The 21,161-nt window shown below is 41.8% G+C and overlaps 1 protein-coding gene across 1 annotated transcript in view; it reads right to left on the reverse strand.

The window, feature by feature from the left end:
- Positions 1-21,161, reverse strand: part of IARS (isoleucyl-tRNA synthetase) — a gene marked incomplete at its 5' end in the record, with an annotated part of 51,101 nt that overhangs the window by 10,983 nt on the left and 18,957 nt on the right. The window contains 10 exon segments of the mRNA XM_009084196.1: positions 745-856; positions 2,761-2,937; positions 4,428-4,523; positions 4,807-4,910; positions 5,817-5,991; positions 13,073-13,156; positions 13,277-13,379; positions 16,465-16,586; positions 16,962-17,039; positions 17,398-17,489. Of these exon segments, the coding sequence (XP_009082444.1) occupies positions 745-856; positions 2,761-2,937; positions 4,428-4,523; positions 4,807-4,910; positions 5,817-5,991; positions 13,073-13,156; positions 13,277-13,379; positions 16,465-16,586; positions 16,962-17,039; positions 17,398-17,489 (1,143 nt within the window).

Below are 21,161 nucleotides of genomic sequence, written 5' to 3' on the forward strand. Positions count from 1 at the left end.
AAGTTGACTTCAGTTTTATAGTATAGAAGTTATATTTGGTTTGATTATCAAAGCAGTCAAACTTTATGTCCCTGAAGTATAATCCAGTATGATATTGATTAAAAACTGACAGACTCTGTGCCCTCCAAGATGTTCACCAGCTCTTACAGCTGGATTCATTATCATCCAGGGAGCAGCTCAGTGACCATGTTCAACAAGGCACACACTTCAATACATAAACTCTCAACACATGTAGGAAAAAATTCCCTAAGTACCTTTAATTTTCTCTCTTTTTAACAGATAAGCCAACCTTATAATACCTTTACCAATACCACTGCACTCAGCTCCATTACCCAAGACACAGTCATTCTGTTCTCTGGTTTTAGGTATTCTTTTCAGCTCTACACTTCATATGTAAGCTTGTCAAACCCAGGAGCTCCTCCACAGCAAGGCATTAGCTACATGTACAACACTCCATCAAGAATTACAAGTTCTCCAGGTACTTGCTTTGAGCACATACCCAAATACAGTATGCACACTCCCATAGAGATACACACAAACCCTCTGTGGAACTCCTGTGCACACCTATTTACCCCAGGGACAATCATGGGTTTGCTTTGAATAAGCTTATTTTCAAGTGCTATTTAAAGCTTCTATTGGTAGGGAGTTTGCACCATCTTCCAAATTCATAGCTCCAGCATTCCCCCCACCCTTGCCCAAATCATCTTTCACATCACCCATAGCTGAGACCAAGCACATTCCTACCTTGCTCTGCCCCGTTGACGCAAACTTTGAGGTTGACGTAGGCACAGGCTGGACCCACAGACTGACACAAACCCCCTCTCACAAGTGTAATTTCTAGCTCTGATCCCTTCAGCTGCAAAAAGGAGGAATATTAGGATTATTGTTTTATGGAACAGACAACAAATATTTTCCCTAAATAAACAACTTAAGATCTTGCCTTGTCACACTAAACACGACTTATAATAAAAATAGCACTTTCTGCCATCTCTTCCTTCAGAGACCAAGTGCTTCAGCTATCAATTTGCCTGTGCTAGATGTTAAAGATACAGCAGCATTTAACAGGGCAGAAAAACAGTGGAATAAACAGACTCATTTTCACAAGCCATGAGTAGTTATGACAGTCTCCCAAAATACCATCCCAAAGTGAATATCCTTGGGAGGAACACTCTTGCAGAGGCAGCTCAGAGGATCTGAAGACAGGCCCTGCTCTCAGGCCCTGTCTGGAGAAGCCTCCATCATCCTCAAGGGGCTACTGAGAACAACTGGGGTCACAGCTGCCTTGGTAACATCAGCCTTTGTGAGTGTCTACCCACTAGCTACCAGTGACTGTCACCCCTTGAGGCACTCCAAGAGATGCAACATGTGTCTTGCTGAGCAAATGAGAGATGGGATGAAGAGACCTGAGGATCTCCAGCAATACAACTTATTCTGTAGGGGCTTTAAACCACAGCTTTAAGTCCAAGTTTGTTCCTAGCACAGGTCTCTTCCTGACCTCAGTACAGGCTGGAACTGCCCACATCAATTTTCATGGGAATCATGTTTTAAAAGACCTCTTAATTATAATTATCAAATATCACCCAGAAATCACTTATATGAAAAAATGGTTCTAAGTGGCCATTTAAGCCAATCTTTTGGTAAATTTAGAGATGGTCTTTGGTAAAAAACACAATCCAAAGGGTGACAGACAAACTTGCAAGTGCCACTCTTTACTCATTTTTCAAGTACCTGCTTTTCTGCTCCAGTATTTTATGAGCAACTGTTCATCTTTTTAGAAAGGAGTTCAAAACTAAGGCCTTGTATCAAAAATTGATCCAGGATAACTTCACAGAAATAATGAACCTGAATGTAATGCCAATACTTCTAGGAAAGACAGACTACATTTCACATCAAGCAGACTTCTGGTACTTCTTGAATAACTTCCAGAACTCTGGTGCAATGATCCTCTTGCAGTTGACTTAACTGACAGACTCACATGTGGAAATACACTCTTAGTTTTTTACCTCCATCTGCTTTTATACCTGAAAGTGAGCAATGGGCACTGAAGCATTTTCATGTCAATGCTGCCTATCAGCCCCACCCGTGGCAGCTGCATAGAGCAATCTGAATCCCCATTTTCACAGTCTCTACCCCTGGAAATGTTGGTGCAGAACACGATGCAGTCGTGACTAAGTCAAGTAATCATGGCCACGGGTGATGCACTGAGCTACAACCTCACTGCACACAGCTGTAACTGTCCTCAGCTCTCCACAAAGGGCCAAACTTCCACACTGAGGATTTCTAAATGGCTTTTTCATTTCACTGTTCTTAATTTGACAAGCTAGTTGCAGCAGAACACAGAGTCAAACATCTGTCCTAAGCAATCCACCTCTGCAGGGCTAGGAAGAGACTTCCAAGGAAGACTTGACAGTTGTACTAAAATCTCAGTCATCTGTTTCTCTCTGCAACATCTATTTTCAGGTCTAAGTGTGTGACAAACAGTTCAGAGGCACATCCAGCCCATAAGCACAGCAACTAAATGTGCAGCAGGCAACCCATACAGCACAGACCACAGAGGACTCCATAGGGAGGTACTCTGGGGTGACCGAGACTCCTTAATGTAAAATAACAACCAACAACTGTATTTATTCATGTTTTTCTGTGCCTCTATTTGCTATACACAGACACATTACCCCACTACACAGGACTTGCAACAACTCACAGCATCCTAGCATGGGTTGGCTTGGAGGGTACTTTAATGGCAGTGCTTTTCCTTCTTACTTGGGTTGTTTCCTGGATGAGAACTTCCTTTGAGGTAGGCACAGGGTAAGGCTTCAGGTCAGCCTTGACTGTGGCAAAAATGAAATCTGCATGTTGTTTGATAACAGTGTCCAGGTAGTCACCTTCTGGCTGGGCCCTGTAGTACACGGTGATCTCATCTGTAGGAACCAGATTGCGCTGCAGGACACACACAGACACTGTCAGTGACAGCAAGGTGACTGTCACGTGTGCAAACTGAGAGAAGAATACTTGTCAAGTTAAAGGAGAAAAGATCTTAGAGATATTTACTAGGAATTTGTTTCCACTAGAGATTTTAGAATAAAACAATCCTTCTGTCAAAAAGGCAAGAGGCTTCAAACAGGAGAGTTTAGGCAAGATAAGGTATTTTAGTATTCATTTAAGTGAAAACAAATGATAGCCTTATGTCACTGCAGAACTACATTTAAATAATCCAGTAACCTATGAAAAAGCTTTCATGGCCACATTCCTGCCTGGGTTTATTTTATACAGAAATAAATCTACCTAAGTTTTATAGGTATGAAAATATGTTAATATATATACACATTTACATAGGTGTATATATATAAAGTATAAATAATATAAAAATAGCTATTTTGGTACAAACTTGTAATTCTTCAGTCTTACTCTGAGTAAAGGTCCCTTCCAACTCAGACTGTTCCATGCATCTATAATTTATATAACCTTAACTGCACAGGTATCTTTGCCAATTAACACAACTCAGGAAAATTTCCTCTACACATCTTTTGGAGCTCTTGCAAGATTTCTTCAGGCATAAATCTGAACAAAACAAATTCCAGCCCATTGCCACCAAGACAGAAAACCCTACGTTATTCCATGTTTGCAATGTGGATATGCATGAGAGGACAGGAGATTGTTTTGCTTTTGGTTGTTCCTGTTTTTAACTTGAAGGCTCTGAAACCTTTGGAATTCTTGGTACCAAGTTAAATATTACCTAGCATTCTCTCCTCCAGAATCAAGGTGTTTTAGACATGCCACCACCCCACAGTGACCAGGCTCTCTTGGCACAGAATGGAGACAGTGAGTGCAGCTCTTTCTGGATGAGCACTGCAGGGAAGAAGCAGTTCCATGGTACCAAGAGCTCTAGCCCCAAGGTCAGGCAGCATCATTTGTGTGTGTGAGAATTGTTTAGAGCAGACTCATTAACACAGGTACACAAATGGGGGCCAGAAATGTCTCCTGCCATTTGCTAGGACATAGGTTTGGTTTTTTGGGCAGTCCCAGGCTCAGCTGCCTCTGCTGTCTGCAGCCCAGCTGTGACACACCGCAACTGAGAGGGAACAGAACACAACTCTTGGCAGGAGAGAGGCCTCAGAGCTGCTTAAACTTAGGCCAAACCTCTTCTATAGGGCTAGAAATAGAAAACAAGAGGGGCTCAGTAAAATAAAGTAGTTCATTCCCTATGAGTGGAAAAGTTCATTGTTCAACTCAAGCTACTTAATAACATGGGAATTCAAAATGAAAACAGTGCTTTGAAATAATTTTTGTCTGATCAGAAAGCTACACATGAGAAGCAACTGATACAGAGCTTCATGTTTAAGTGAAAAGGTCAGTTTCTGCTGCATTTTGTCCGAAGATGGCAGAAAGGGGAAATACAGATGGCTTGTCCCCAACCATCACTTCCTAACCTTTTTGCGAAGCTTCTGGATGCGATTAATCACTTCCCGGGCAACTCCTTCATCCACCATGGACTGGTCTGGAGTAACATCCAGCAGAACCAAAACCTGAGGTAATGCACAGGAGACAGCTGAACAAGTGACAAACTTGAAACAAGCCACTAGTAAAGCACTCAGGAGCTCAGACGTGGTTTAAGAGCTCCTCCCTTCCAAAAAAACATCATGGTGGAGGGAGTATTGAACACCTCCAGAGTTCAGAATACCGACCCCGGCAATGAGTGGAAGTATCTGAACTAACAACCCCACCCCAGATCTGACCTCACCATTTTCATATTACATCTAGAGGAACTCTTCCATTAATAAAAGCAAGAAGAAATGACCAGCAAAATACCTGAGCATCAGAATGTGCCTCGAACTGGGCAGAGCCCTCCGCAATCTGGTACATGAGACGGAGATCTTCCGCATGGAGCTCGTGTCCTTCTACAACAATGGTGCCTGCAGAATGAGCAGATGCGAAGCATCTCTTACCATCAGAGCAAAACCCCATAACTTTTAATTTAAACAGCTTCAAACAAGTATCAGACTTCAAGCACGTGCAGTGCAGTCCCACAGCAGTTAAGCACTAGTTAGCAGCACTGCACTATCCCACATTCCCATTTTTCACACAGGCACTTCTCCAGGCAGCAGAGCTCACTCAAAACACAGGCACTTCAGCAACTGTTTGTGTGGAACCATCTGAATGGAATTCAACTTAAAAATAACCTCTATACTCCACCAAATCCAAATTTCCATTGAAGGAGTTAACTAAACAGATAGAGCTGCAAAATTCACACCCACTGGTAACTCTTGAATTGAAGCAATGCTTTTAGAATAAAAACTATTGCACATACAGTCAATTCTAATTTGACTCAGTCTCATAGAACAACTTATTCTCTGCTTCATCTTTGCTTACAGTAGCACTTAAAATCACAGAATACCCTGAGATGGAAAAGAACCAACAAGGATCATCAGTCCAACTCCTGTCCCTGCACAGGACACCCCAACAATACACCCTGTGCCTGAGAGCATTGGGCAAACACTGCTTGAGCTCTCCCTGGCTTGGGGCTGTGCCCACTGCCCTGGGGAGCTGTTCCAGTGTTCAAACACCCTCTGGGGGAAGAACCTTTTCCCGATATTCAACCTAAACCTCCAGTGACGGGAAGGAACAGTTTAACAGGAGCACAGTTTAAGAGCAGTTCACACAGCCATTTCTAATCCACTGTCAGCAAATAACAAAACCAAAATTTATCCCATTCTCCTAAGAAACCATGTAACAGGGATAATTAAGAGGAAAGTAGGTCCTAAACTCCCCTAAACCCACAGGATACACTGCCATCGTTTAGGGTTTGTACCACTACGTACCTGTCTCCTGGAATTTCTCCAGCTGCTCACTCTTCAGTTCTTTGATTGCAGCCATGACAGGCTTAAATGCCCCTTTCAGGCGCTTGCCCAGCACCATGTGGTCTGGCTCTGCTCTCAGCCTCACTCCATACTTCTCCTTGTCCGCAGACAGTGTCACTTGGCGAACATTCAGCTCCTGAGAAGTACACAGGAGAAAGAAAGGAAACCAAGCTAAGGAACAGCCATGGAAAGGGCACAGACCAGGGGCCACAGCACCAGGGAACGTATAAGCCTCATGCTGCAAATTTTGTATATGGTGTCTCTATGGACTAAGCCATTGGCCAACACTGGAAGAGCAAATGAACTCGGGCAACACGGAGCCCATCCTCCAGCAGCAGACCCTGTCCTCACTCTCAGCCTCTAAGTAACATCTCTCAGTTACTAACAGACACAGCCAGCTCTCACCTCAAATCAGGTCCCTATTCAGCAGCCCTTTTTATTTCTCCCTTACAACTGCCTGAAGAGCTAAAGACATTCCCTTTGTGTGTGGCTCTAGCAAATGTCCTGGCAGAACTCAGGAAGTACAATTCTGCTGAAACAGTCCTTTCAGTATGCATTGAGCCAGGAAACCACAACCAGCAATTTTATGGTTTAGGTTGTACAAAACTGCCTTATTATTGTGTTTCTTTGCTTACCTGTTCATTCTAGTTCCTCACTGCACAGAAAACCACCCTACTCAGAAAAGCTTCTGTCTGTGCCCTACAGAACATGACTGGTGTGCCAGAGCAGCCAAAAAGGCTTATAAAACTTGCATGGACTTCAGGAGGGGCTGCAGAGCATGGACGGCTTTTTGGCACTACAGAAACTTGTGTGTGCCCATTTTTATAAGTTACAGGTGCAAGTTGTGTCCCTTTATCTGAGGGAACATAGTGGTGCTGTGGGAAGTGTGACAGAACGACTGATGGAGAGGACAGTGTTGCTGCCATGTGATGAAAGACCAAGGCAAGAACCCTTTGGAGAGAAGAAAGCTGAAGGGGGATATGATTGAGGTTGTAAAATGTGAAATGTAAAGGTAAAACTGTTATTCAGCAAACAACTCCTCAAATAGGGGAACGTGCACAAAGGGTAGAAGACTGGTTAGCAGAGGCACACAAGTAGGTAAGCCTTGGAACCAATGCCACAAAAGGAGGGAAGCAGGAACATGCCACCAAGTTCAAAAAGGAATTAAGCACATAACAGTAGGCATGTGGAAAGGTGTCAAAGGAGACAGGTAGGCACGTTCCTTTGAGTGAACACAAGAGCAGCAGTGGTGACTCTGACAGGTGCTGACCACATGCTCATGTTGCCACTGCATGGCCTCCACCACTGTAGGAGACAGCACAGGTGCTCAGAGAGCCACAGCTCTGAACTACTAACTCATTTCTTATGTTCTTAATTACAACTGTTCTCCTCACCACGTAAGAACATTAAAACCCACCATTAAAATAATGCCCAAGCCTCATCACACCCCTGACAATCACACAATGCCAGATTTGAACACACACATCTAACATCTCTGCTGTACACTTCATTCTGTCCAGTGAACAAACACATTACACACATGATTACACACACCACCATGAAACAACATCTTGCTATACATCCTGTAAATAAGTGCTCAGTATCCCAGTACTATTTTGTGTCTCCAAGAGAATCTGCTTCTTCCCTGCTTTGCAAAGCCAACTAAGAAACATACACACAAGGCAGGACTTGGTACAGAAACTTCCAGTTTCACACAGGCTCACTCTGTTCTTGGTGCAACTTAACAGGGACAGATCTTGCAAAGTTTTAGTTGCCAACATGCACCTCTTATACAGGCACAAACCTGCACATCCCTGCAGCACATTTCACTTGTAATTCAGCAGGTTTTGTCTGTCAGGCTGTCCAATACTTGCAGCATTTAGTGTTTAATGTCCACTAGAAGGCTGTTAGAGCTCACATCCCCATGCTACAGAATCACCAGGTGCACTTGCAAGCAAGCTACTCCAAGGCATTTAGGAAGCACAAGTAAATGGTGGTGTCAGCATGACAGAGCTAGCACGTAGCCAAACATTTAGATTGAGAAATAATGCTTAAACATAGCATTTGAGCTACAGCCTAATTCCCTAGGAAGTCCTTCTGACAGGAGGAGCCAAGAATATAATTAAATCTAGTTTTATTTAATACATCTTTTAGGAAATCTAATGAAAATTCCATACTTCAAAAATCCAGCTTCAATGGGATGTGCTGGGAATGAGCCCATGAGTGGCACATGACCACCTTGATGGGGAAAAGAAATTATAATACAAAACTCAGCACAAACTGAAAGATGACTTTGGGCCTGATCAGACAAAGTACATACAAGTCAACTCCATCGGGATAAGCTTTCTATACTGATTAGGAAACCATTCTTCTGTACACATTGCCCACTAAAAAACCAGAACAACTCTTTGGAAAACAGGCAAGTCTGTATCTTAGGTCTGTCTGTGTCAGTCTTCAGTGCTTTGACTTCATATAGTTCTTAATTTTATCTTCCTAAATACTCAACATTAACTCCTTAACACATCTTTCAAGTCTCATGCAGACAAACTGAGGCAACCAGCCCTTCCCACTGCCAGTCACAAGTCCAGTGCCTGGAATGCCTGGAGATAGAAGGGTCTTAAGTTGGTGCCATGTGCCCAACACGATGGGATCAGGCAGTGCCCCAGCTACACCCAGTCCTCAGAGCAGAGGCAGGGAAGTGCTAGTGCTGTGCTCCAGCTGGGCTGGGCTCTCTAAGGGAACAGCCTAAAAAGGAAAATAAATATTGAATATGCCAGATTGCAAGACACGAAGCAGTGAAGGAGCCCCCACACTGCCACAGCTCCTGTGGGAGCTAACTCAGCTCCTTCACAGGCTCAATCACAGCACACCACCCACACCTATAACACTGGAACACCAACAGACCTTGGGTGTGATGGAAAAATACATCTTCTTCAGTTTATAATAGCCCTGCACAGTGGTGGAGGGAATACAAAGGCTGGATGCAAACAAGATTCTGATTGTACACAGAGTCAAATTTACCCAGAGAAAACCTTTCCCTGGAAGCAGTTGGGAAGAGAAACCCTGAACCAGGCTTGTAAAAGGCCTCAGACACTAATGAATAAAATGCAACTGTGTCCAGTGGCTAAAAGCCTTCTGGATGTATTTCGTTTTGTGAGCTTGGCTATGTTTGCATGACAACTCTATAATCCAGACAGTTCTAATATTAAAATCCATTTATTTAAATGACTTGCTATGTTCTGAAAATGAGAGCGCAGCACTGCAGATCAAAGGCTACAGTTACTTCTGCAAATGGTGAATGAAATTTTGGAAGAATTGACAAGGGTATTTTTCCAATTCTTTTGTCAGCAAGTGCATGAAATTAAATGGTGTAATTTTTCTTACAGATTACCTCTGGCATGTGCAGATTTACTAGAAACACTTCTGGCAATCACTAAAGGTCCTAAAGCTCTGAATACATAGGAGGTTGATGAACAGAGCTGCACACACAGCCCAAATAAAGCTATCTGCCTGTAATCACTGACCTCTAACTCTGAGACATCCCAGTAAACAACTGGATTGATTGCCACGCAGTACAGTGAAACACACATTAAGCTTCAGCAACAGCTTGTTGAATTTTCAGACATGTAATAAACCCAGGACAATAGACAGTACTTTGTGCTTCTGTAAAGCACTGGAGTTTGTTGTAACTCTCCCCAGACATATAGCAAAGGAATATAAATCAAAACATACTTATGTACAATCCAACCATGCAATCATTTATCACATTGTTAGATTCCTTTGTTACCTTCTACTTAGCTGTAGAAGTTGACAACAAATTTTGGGTTTGGGAGTAATTTGAATAAGCAAACCTCATCTCCCTTAAAACTGGATTCTCCAGAATCTACAAATCCAATTTCCAGATAAGAAAAATATGACAGACACTAACCTAAATTCCACAAAACTCTGCTATAGAAATAATCCAGGTATTGAAATGATTAATAATGATAAAAATAATGATGGCAATTCTGAAGCAAAGTATCATAGTTCCCAAGTCTAAAAGCAATAATCAGTAAGTACCATGACAGAAAAGCCTTACAGTCCCACTTACAAGTCAGTTCAGCTATTTTAAATTAACACTTCCTAAGTGCACAATTCTTAGGCGTTTAAGTCCCACAGTAACTAAAATAAAGAAGCACACAACACTGAACCACGTGCAGTGAGCCATGACTCCCTTAGCCAGCGCTCTGAAGTTTGCCCCAGTGGAATTTTGAGATACCTTCCAACAGATGTTTATTTAGGCTTGGGGAAAAATGGTATTGCTGAGTAATATATAATCAGAAGTTGAAGAGGTCCCTCCTTTGCTTTAGTCATCTCTTGACTTCCCTCACATGGCTGCTCTCACCAAGATGAGTGAGTTGGTCTTGCTTTGGAAGATGCACATTTTTGTTCTCTTTGTCAAGGCAAAGCAGCTGATCTTGACAACGCAACTTCAGCTGAAAATGTCCCAACACATTTTAAGCATGTGACTAGATCTTCTATTACAGACCCCTCTGAAGATCCCTCACTGAAAGAAAGGAAACATCCTGAACCTGCTAAGGACAGGGGTAGGAAGGATAAGGGCTGTGCTATTTCTGGGCAAGGGAAAATCCTCAGATACTGCACTGCCAGTGGGCAGTGCAAATAGAAAATGAACTGGTATTTCACTGGTCCTTGAAGATGGGATTCATGGCTTTAGAGAATGCAAACTGTTACAAACATTTCTGGAAGGAAAAAATCCATTAAATGGAAAGCATGATAACCCTATGCTTCATGTCCTACCAGCATGCCTTAGTGCAGCCATTGGGATGGACTCTGGCATAAACACACAGACACTGATCTGGACACTGACAGATTCTGACAAATGAAAGATGACAGGAAGGTCAAATGTCAATTGTTAGTAGACGTTAAGTCGTATTTAATAATCCGGAGCCCATTAAACAGAAACAGAAGCTAAAGACAGACTGCCAAAACCCCCAGTCTTAGGCTGCATCAGCTCTTAAGAACCACAGAACAGTTTGGGCTGGAAGGGACCCTAAAGACTACCTTATTCCAACCACAGGCTGGGACAACTTCTACTAGCCCAGGTTGCTCCAAGCCCCACCCAACTTGGGTTGGAACAATTCCAGGGATGGGGCAGCCCCAGTTTCTCAGGGCAACCTGTGCCAGTGCCTCAACCATAGAGGTCCAAAGGTAGTACAACAGAGAAAGAATGTCGTGAAGTCAGAAATGAGACAGTAAGTTCCTCTGCAGTGTCAGATTCCAAGCTTCAGTGCTATAGATGGAGCCACTCTGAACTGTGGAAAATCCCTACATTTCCCACTCAGTTACTGTCCTTGGACATGCAGCAGCTGTACACTACGATGACAGTAGCTGGGCAGCATGTTGGAGGCAACACAGGACAAAGTATTAAGTTGTAGCAGTAATCTGGTTTTAGTATATACACTACAAGCACTTAAAACTGCAGGAAGAAGGCAAACTTCAGAGGAAAAGTACAGCCTATGGCTCACCTTTGCAGGTGTGAGGTTATTGTGGCAGAGAAGGGAACTCTGTCCTAAACTGTTCAGATGTGCAACTACATTGCTGTTCAAAATCTTCTTCTTTCTGCTCATTTAAACAGAGATTGTGTCAAACAAGTAGATTTAAGAGAGCAAGGCATGAGGAGGCTAAACTTGCAGTGACCAGGCATTCAGACTACATTGGGAATTCTACATGACATCTCTTGTAACAGTTCAGGAAGTTGGTATTTTGGGGGCTTGATAGGTTGTACTTAACCTGTCTAACAAGGACCCTGCATGAAGGCTAAGTATTCCTTGCTCAGAAAGGTTTCTATCAGGAGGTCTGGAATGGAGATGATTGTCTAAACAGCTACCTAGATGTTTTTATCTTCAATACTACTCCTTCAGTTCTCATCCAAGAGAAGAGCTTGAATTAAGTGGCACACAAATACAAGGATTTCATAAGGCAAGGATTCAAGTGAAAATCCAGACAGATTTTAGAAAACACAGTAATTGTTGTCCTGAAGTAATCCCTGATTCATACTCAAGTCTAATGTATGTATGCTGCCCAACAGCAACACCAAACCAGCTCCTTTAGAGCTCTGCTTTCTTAGCTGAGAGCTGCTGTTCAAAACGCAGTTCTTCCTTGCCCAAAACTCATACAGGTACAAAGGTGATGTCGTGGCTTATGTCCTCATGGAACAGAATAAAATATCTAGACGAAACATGATCATCTACTACTGCAGTGAGAGGAATTGAAGACTGCTCAGAAATTTGAAATGAAATTTAACTGAACTCAAAAAATCCCACTCCACAAACAGTCTTTTAGGCAATCATAAAGTAAGAGGCTTTGTACCTTCACTACAGCTTCTGAAATGCAATATTGAGATTTAAAAGATTTCTTTAAAGCATAAAGATATAAATAAATGAATTTACTTATAAGCAACCTTCTTTTTCACTTCTCTTCTTAAAATCCTATGGATTTTTACATAGAATCATGGAATACCCTGAGTTGGAAGGGACCCACAAGGATCACCAGTGTCCAACTCCTGTGAACTCCAAAACACTCTGAGGTTACTTTGCTTTTGAATCCTAGGGGTTTTATCCAAACCAAGACTTAGCAGCAGTCCAGGCTGCATTTCCCTAAAGGGCACACACAAAGAGGATTGGAGGTGATACAGGAGCAGGTGAGAGTAAGAAATTGTATAGGGCAACATTTCTTTATTTGACATTATATTCTCTAAATGACATCCTGTAAAAATCCTGGGTGGTCCACTACTCCCCCTCCTGTGGAACTCCTCTCCACCAGCCCTTCCGCTTCCTGCCACACTGGTTTTGATATCCTATAATTGAAGGAGACCACAAACTTTGTAATCCATGTCTGTGACACATGTAGTTGACTACTGTCTTGTTTTCACCTAGAAAATATTTTTTTCTTTACACTGACCAAGCAAAAGAACATTTGTAACAGCCTCTTAGTCTGATGTGGCCAGTTTGAGCCATTAAGTATTTCTCAACACTGTAGGACCATCACCCCCTTACTGCATTTCTGCACACAGTACCCACTGAGAGGCCTTTGCACTACAATTCTCTTTTAAATTCATTTTACCTAATGAGTTATTAATGTTGTCAGCAGGGAAGATCAAGGAGATGACTGTTCAGGTAACCAACAAACAATCCAGTTAAGCATCATGTTCTTACCTCAAGTACATACTTCTCTAAAGATCTGATGTTTTCCAGAGCCTCTGGATCCTGATGGATAACTACTACTTCTTTCAAGGGATACTGGGGAGAAGGGAAAAAAATAAAACAGAAAATTAACTATCCAGTTTTCCCAGACTTATCCCAAAGCTACAAAGCTGCTACACATACCAAGGTATGATAAGAGCTGTAAAGAGTTCTGACCTTGACTGGGATGGTTTTTCTGTCTCTGATGACTCGTCCAAGCTCAATCACAGACTGCAAACAAGAAACGGCACTTTCAATTTTTTTGTCGATGAGATCCTCCCTAGATTAGAAAGGAAACATTATTATTGCTTCATTTTCAGCACATCTGTTTGAGCAGATTGAAAACATTTTACCCCTTCTCTGAAATTTCCTACAACAGACACAATTATGCACTGGTTGGGGCAATTTGAAAAATGAACACAGAGGTTTTTCCTCTCTCTCTCTGTGGAAAAGATGAGGAAGAAATAACTTGCTGAGAACAAATAACAGAGCTATTTTTAAATCCTATTTTGCTAGCACCTTCACAAGGTGGAGAAGATGGATTGAGTCATACTACCTATTCTATCAATAGCCGATAAAAAGTATAATTTACATTAATAATAGCATAAGAAGATGCAAAAAGATACTATAATTAGGGTACTTATGACAAGGAGTTACCTATAACATAACAATTCACTGGATCTCAATTCATCATCTTCTCCAGGAATTACAACTATTTGAGCTCGATGTTTTAGACACTCTTATCATCTTTCCTGGCTTTACCATTTTTACACCCTTCCATTTGGAGACAAGGCAAGGCTGGGGGTTTGGGTTTTTTTTCCCTTTCTTTTTGGCCTGATCAGGGAGGATTTGGGTTGGGTTGGGGTTTTTTTTTTGACAAAGTTGGCATTCACATCTTGTTTCAAATGTACAAGAAGCCAAGAGTTCCATAAATGTGGCTTTCTTGATTTTGGAGTGGCTGGTTTAACTGGACAGCTCTAAACCCACACACCTGTCATAGAAAGACCAGAGGCATTGGTTCAAAAGACAGTTGTGAATAAAATTAACAAAGGTGCTTACTGTTAGACAAGTAGCAAAAGTACTGGGATGAACACCATGTTTCCAGTAAGGACTAGCCAGAAAACTAGAGCGGTTAAAGCCAAACTTACAAGTGAAATAGTTCCATCTTCTGTATTAGGGCTTTAAGATGTTAGCACCTGTTTTGAAGCTTTTGTTCTTCCAAAAGCATCTTTCAGGATGGTTCTCCAAAAACTTGGAAACATGTAAATTGCAAGATAGGAGATTTTGCTCCCAGAAAGGTTCATATAGGATAATGTGGCAGCATTTCACTATTCCTTGCCATTGCTTAACAACATTGTGGAGACACAAAATGAGAAGTTTTCACAGACTGAATGAACATTTACCAAAATTAATGCAACCCATCCGTTCAGACACTAAGCCACCAAGTACTACCTCAGTGAGGTTTGCAACACAAGTACTGAATCATGTTCAGTTGTGAAAGTGGCCAAGTCCTTCAGCTTTATCTGCACATACCCATCATACTGTTAAAGTAGCATTTTCTGTAACTGCCTCCAAAAATATCTCATACTGAGATATGAGACAACATTGTCCTTATGCAGTAATCAGAAAAACAGTCAAAGAAAAATGCAATTATATGTTTAGCAACTCAAGGTGAAACTCTAAATCCTCAACAATAATTTCATCATGAAAACACATCTTTTTATCTTATAAGGGAACAACTGATACACAGGGGATCCAATAAATTGCACAAACTAGCAAAAGACAAAAATCCAAACAAAATGCAGCACAGAGGAAAGCCATGCAAGCCACTCAAACCCATCACATGTTGGCATGATGCAGCAGCAAGTCAGGTAGCACTAACTGGAGTAAAAAGTGATTAAGACACTTTTAAACGCTCATGCTAAGCTCATGCCTGGCCTGAGTCCCTGCCAAGAGCTCACTATCCTTCCATTACTCTGTTCTACAGGAGCTCAGACCCACTCCTGACAGCTCACTGATGAGGTCTGCATTCTTTGATTATACATTCTTCACAGCACTTTCCCAGGGAACAGAAAATCAGCACCATCATTATGTCAATCTCCAGCTCCCTGTTGCAGTAACTCTCACTATTAAAGCCCTCAGAAACACCATACACCTTCCCTCAAAGGATATAACATCCATAAAAAAAACACCATTACAGAAGGCTTAAATTTTTAAACTGGCATGTAAAGTATCAAGGTCAGCTCCCTTGTCCTTGAGGGTTTCCAAACCGAGCTGCACCGCAACGGGAAAGTTCCTTCTCTTATGTTCAGTGACCAAGAGCAGACTGAGAGGCAGAAACTAACAATCCACTAATGTATCACCAAGGCACTAACAAGCAACTGATTACTGTAATGCTAATGTCTCCCTTGGCTGGGTAAAAACCCCAAAAGTAACCCAAAATACTTCAGCTGCCAAATTCTACCTGGGCCGAGCTGATATTAAGGATGCCCCAGAGTGTACATCCTGTACAACCATCATGGACCCAAACCTCTGTGGGACACACTGGCACTTCCAACCAAACATCACCCATCAGCACCCACAGAAGGCTCTGTCTGGAAAGCTCTCCTGCAGATGAGGGGTACTCTTACAGCAAAGTGGCCATCTCTGGACAGTGGCCTAAATTCCTGACCTGGAGCCAGAAGAACTTGCTCTGCTGGCTCTGTGTGCGGTCCACACAAACAGCAACCATTCCAAACCTTGTGGGATTTGGCATCAGCACTCACTAAGAAAGGCCTGGAGATGAGGGACACACTTACTCTTGCCAAGGTAGGGCCTGCAAGGAGGTTTGCTGATCCTTTTGGGCCCCTCACAGGTAGGTGCTGCAGCTTTTAGTCAGCACATAGCTTGAGGAGTAAAAAGGATACTCCTTGCCCACTACAGGAAAAACAGTGAGTTGGGAATATGCATTCCTCCTAATCTTTTTCCTTCCAATCTGCAAGCCTTTAACCTAGCACAAGTCACTGCCTAAATGTGAAGGGAAAAGAAAATTCCCAGGTAACACAGAGTGAGGTGTTAAGTGTACTGATAGCGAAATGTTCTCTTACAGCAAAGAGACTAATATTAATCAGAGCTCAATCAAAACTTAAACATTTCTTTTGCTTGTAGAAAACATGTTAACTATCATCCTAAAATTTTTGCTGAGGCAAAGAAATATTCACATTATTAAAGCAGTTGGTCTTCTTGTTATGCAGAACAGCTTTAAACACAAGTCAAGGAGCACTGTCCTGTTAAAACCCAAGAATCCTCCAAATACCCACACCAACAACCAACCAACACCCAAGAAAACCACAGCTCCACTTTGCCACATAACAGCTGCCTCTTACCTGACTTGGGGAAGCATGAGGTAGTGGATGCTTTCAGTGTTCTTTTCCTGAACTGAGGCTGGATCAATAAGTGTTTTCAGATTCTGGTACATCAGCTCAGTGATAAATGGAGTATATGGTGCCTGTAATGTTGCATTCAATCATCATCTTTTCTTTATTGCTTGTACATTATGAATCAGTAATACTATCAATTGCATAAGGACAGTTCAGCAAAAACAATGTTTACACAGTGTCTTCAGCTGTGATGTTATTCAAAATGCAGACTGAAATAAATCACGAAATTGGTACTACCTATTCATCTCCTTCCTGATATTTTGGGCATCAGGTAAGAAATCATGACTCTATTAATCTGGTAATATTTGCCTTCTTTATAGTACCACAGGGTAGATAGAAGCAAATAGAAGTGGGGGGTGGAAAATCAACTGTGCTACACAAAATGCTTTTACATTAACTACATTCAAGAGTCAAATAGTGACAGTGGGCTGCAATTCCCTTACCATAAGTCTGCACATGGAGAACAAAACACTAAATAAGGTTTCCAAGGCCATAATGCAGTCTTCAGTCCCATTCTCGCCCTATATGGAGAATTCACCAAGAAAGAAAGCAATTTTAGGATCAGTAAGTGCACATGAATAAACTTCCAAAATTTCCTCTATCATTGCAATACACTAGTTTTCCAAAGTGTATTCATTTTGCTCAATTCCATCCAGAGAGTGCAAGAGAATTAGTGGGCATTTTGTTGGGCTGGTTTTTCTCACAAAGAGAAGAGGAGGAAAAACCAGTTAACTTCTCATTCACACTCTCAGCACAAACTGATAGCATCTAAAATCAGCATGCAGATTTTGTGTAACACCATGGAGCTGCTATGCATTGCATTAACACAGACTACTGGGATTTTGTTCCCAATGCAAGGCTGGAGAGGCACATCCCTACCTTTAGTCTTCTGCGATTCATTCTGACATACCAGTTGGTCAGAATATCAACAAACTTCACTAACCGAGGGACTACCGTGTACAGCCTGTAAGCTAGAAGAAAACAGTGTTTACTGGAGTTAGTATTTGCCCTCTGCACCAAGCTCCTCACTTAGAAAAAAACACTCTTGCTTGCAGCTCTGGTGCCCAGCACAGACCTGGAGCAGCAGCACGTACAGGAGTGAGCTCAGAGAAGTGACTAGACACATGATTATGTTAAAACTGCATTTGGAAATTGCACATCATCAATTCTCAGGCTTCAAGACAAACACATCCACCACCAAATTGCTTCCCTAATCCCACACAAACAGGCATTATGGAAGCCTTATGCTTTTATCTGACTCATAAAGAGGATAGTGGATAAGAGACTATTAATCGCAAAGGATTTGGCAAATCCGAGATTTGCACATGCTGCAAACGCAGCCAAGTCACTGTAAGTTTAACAGAAATCAGTGTAGAACCAGAACATTTTCTTACTGCCAACATTTCCCTTTTTGCTCACCAGATTTGAAATGAGACACCTACTTCAGCAAATCCTCCCCAAGTTCACTGCCAAAGTATTTTTCTAGGTAACACGGTAAGCTAAAGGATGTGAAGCAGCAGCAAGGCTGACAAGCTGAGAGATAACAGAGCTGTATTTTCAAGTTCTGTGTAACTGCAAAGCCTGGAGGACTGCCAGCACGAAGGTCACCACCAGCATCACTGTGCAACTGGAAAACAAATTTCAGTTGTTCAGGAGAAAATTAGGGGGTGGGGATGGACCCCATTTTAGGACTCACTTTTCTAAGGAACAACCTGTATATAAATTCTCTAAAAGCAAAAAGCTTTTTGGTCTCTATTCTGAATCAGTTTCATTAATCAAGCAGCTGCTGAGTACAATGAATCTTGGCTTTAAAAGCTCCACCACACTTCTAACTGCATTTTCTAACACAGAAGTGTTTTTAAAGGCAGAGTACTCATATTTAAACCTAAAAAGGAAATGCTCAGAAGATGCATGCCACAGAAGACATTATTTACGTGGGAATTCATATTCCTAAAAGTTGCAAGCTCTCCTCTAGCTATGTATTATCCAGTCAGGAGACTGGTTAAAAACAAGTGAAAAAGCCCCTCAAAAAACCCAACCTTCAGGGACTGTGACTTTAACAAGAGATTCGACTCAGCTTGCAAACACGCATTGTTCTTCTCAATCACTGCAGTCCCAGTTCATGAACCAAAACGTGAAACCTTCATTTTCCATGATTCTAAACATAGACATGGGATGTACATGTACATGGAAACATGTGAACACACACACTTTCACTTTCAGCCATCAGGAGAAAAGTTGCTTTGTGAAATAATGGCTTGTATTGGGGCACTTCAGTAGGAGAAAAAAAACAAGCATGAGTCTTCCTGATTTTAAAGACAGAATTTTATAATCCCCTAAAACAAAAGATTGTTTGCCCTATTACTCTCCCTAATATCTTCCCAACATTTTGCTACCTGTGCTATTTATCAAAGGGCCCAAAGCCCACGAGTTTCCATCACAACAGATGAACTTTAGTGGAGAAACTATACTACTATTCCATAGCCAATAACTCATTTCGGTGTGCTGCCACCAAAGTGAAGCTCCACCAGCCACTGCTGAAGAGACTGGACATCCCCCCCACCCAAAGCTCTCTCAAGTATCTCAAAGTTGGAGAACACACAGGTACATTTCCCCTTCCCCACTCAGCCCACTCCAGTGAGGTCAATACTACCCTGACAGGGACTAAATAGGCTGACACACTGCTCTTCGAGCCGCCAACAGAAACGGGGGCAGGATTAACATAAGTTTTCCTTAATGGAAGCATTTTTCCAGAGGCAATTGGTGTCAAATTTAGCTCCACTCTAAAATACACTCGATGAAAGGGAAGCAGCAAAGCTCAGTTGCAGCATTTCTCTGCTGGTGGTGTCTGCTCACCACTAATATTTTCAGCCTTGTGTGTTCTCCCACTCTCTGCCACTCTGAGCTGCAGGAACACATGGCACAGCACAGTTCTCTGGCACACAGTGCCCAAACACTAGCTCAGCATCACTGCCTCAGCTGGTTTAGACAGGGCAAAACCAGCAGGATTTTATGCATTTGACAAGTGTGGCATTAGTTGGCAAATGCCACATCTACAACAGCTTCTAAAGCTATTCTGTTCATTCTTATTATTTATAAACCTTGGGTTCCAAACTGAAGCTTGTGCAGTATATTTATCTCCTTTATCTAACATTTGAGGCTATCAGTCACCATTTTAATCTTCCCTTGTCTTTTCCTGACATTGTTCTTCCTTCAAGTGATATGTAGTAGAAGAATCTTTTTTTAAAAAAAAAAATAAAATCCCAAAATAGGTTTGTAAAGAGATTAGCATGAAGAGTATCATGCCACAGGACACAAATTCACTGCATTTCACCAGTATCTGCCTCTGAGTTCAGGGTTTGTGCAGAAAAATAAATTGAAAAATCCTGTTTATGAATCCCTTCCAAATGAGACTGTCACTCATGTGATGAGCACATGATGTTATCTCCATCTAACACAAGACAACAGCATTTCATACCAACACGACTGTCTTAGAAGTCTTTACACACATTTCTGTTTAAACCATGCACTGATCTGAGATCCCAAGTTCACAAACTCACAAATTAATCTTCTGCTGTCTCTCCAAGTATTTTGCTCTTTACATGCAGCACGTAAACTTATGTAGCTCTGCATGTTTCTGCTTGGCAACACATGAAGCTCTAAATACACCACCATCAAATCTCAAGGACAAAACTTGTAGGAAGAAACATTTTCACCAAGAAGAGACAGCTTACATCATATTGCTGGGGTGGTAGCTTGAGGATTCTTTCTTCCTTTAATGAAGTGTTCTTAGATGACTTCACATGAATTTTGAGAGTACCAAAATGATACTTTTAATCTTTTATTATTTTACAGTAAATTTTACTGTAGGCAAGAGCAATTTTGAGATTCAGATTAGATGTTAGAAAAAATGTTATCCCTGTCAGGGTGTTCAGGCACTGGAATAGGTTGTCCATGGAGATGGTGGAGTTGCCATCCCTAAAGGTGTTTAAGAGGCATCTGGATCTGGTGCTGGAGGATATGGTTTAGGGTTTAGTGGTTACCCCACTAACACTTTCCTTCCCCAAGCCCAAGGCTTCTAAAAATTCTTCTGAGGGCAACCTAAGATCAGAGGCATGAGGGAATTATTTCATCAACAGAAGCGGCAATGGCCAAAGCCTCCTTCCTTCCTGTTTAGGGTTCTAGTGCCCTTAAAGGCACCAAAACCTCTTCAAATCCCACTGTGACTTCAACTGCAAGTTTGTAAGCTTCTTGCATCAGACCACCAGCTATTTCAGAGGCCCTTTGCAGCACCTCCTCTTTGCAATTAATATTGTCTTAATGCAATGTGAGCACTGAGAAGTATGGGATCATGAAGAAGACAACATGCAGAAAGAAAACCCAGGAGAGTACTTTCTTGCAGCCCTGCAATATGCTAAATACTTTCCATCCTGCTGCACACACTCCCAGTAAGATTCCAAAGAAACCCTCTCAATGGAACTATACTGGGGAAAACTGCATTGCCAATGCTCATATACCTCTCAAAATTATTTTATTCAGTTGATGAGCACTGCCCATTTTATCCTGGTTTTACAGCTTCTCCAAATTCTATTTGGCTTCCTTTTCACTGCTGTCTTTCAGTTATTAGTCTAATGTTATTAATT

Source organism: Acanthisitta chloris, unplaced genomic scaffold, assembly GCF_000695815.1.
Source record: "Acanthisitta chloris isolate BGI_N310 unplaced genomic scaffold, ASM69581v1 scaffold40441, whole genome shotgun sequence".
Taxonomy (NCBI): Eukaryota; Metazoa; Chordata; class Aves; order Passeriformes; family Acanthisittidae; genus Acanthisitta; species Acanthisitta chloris.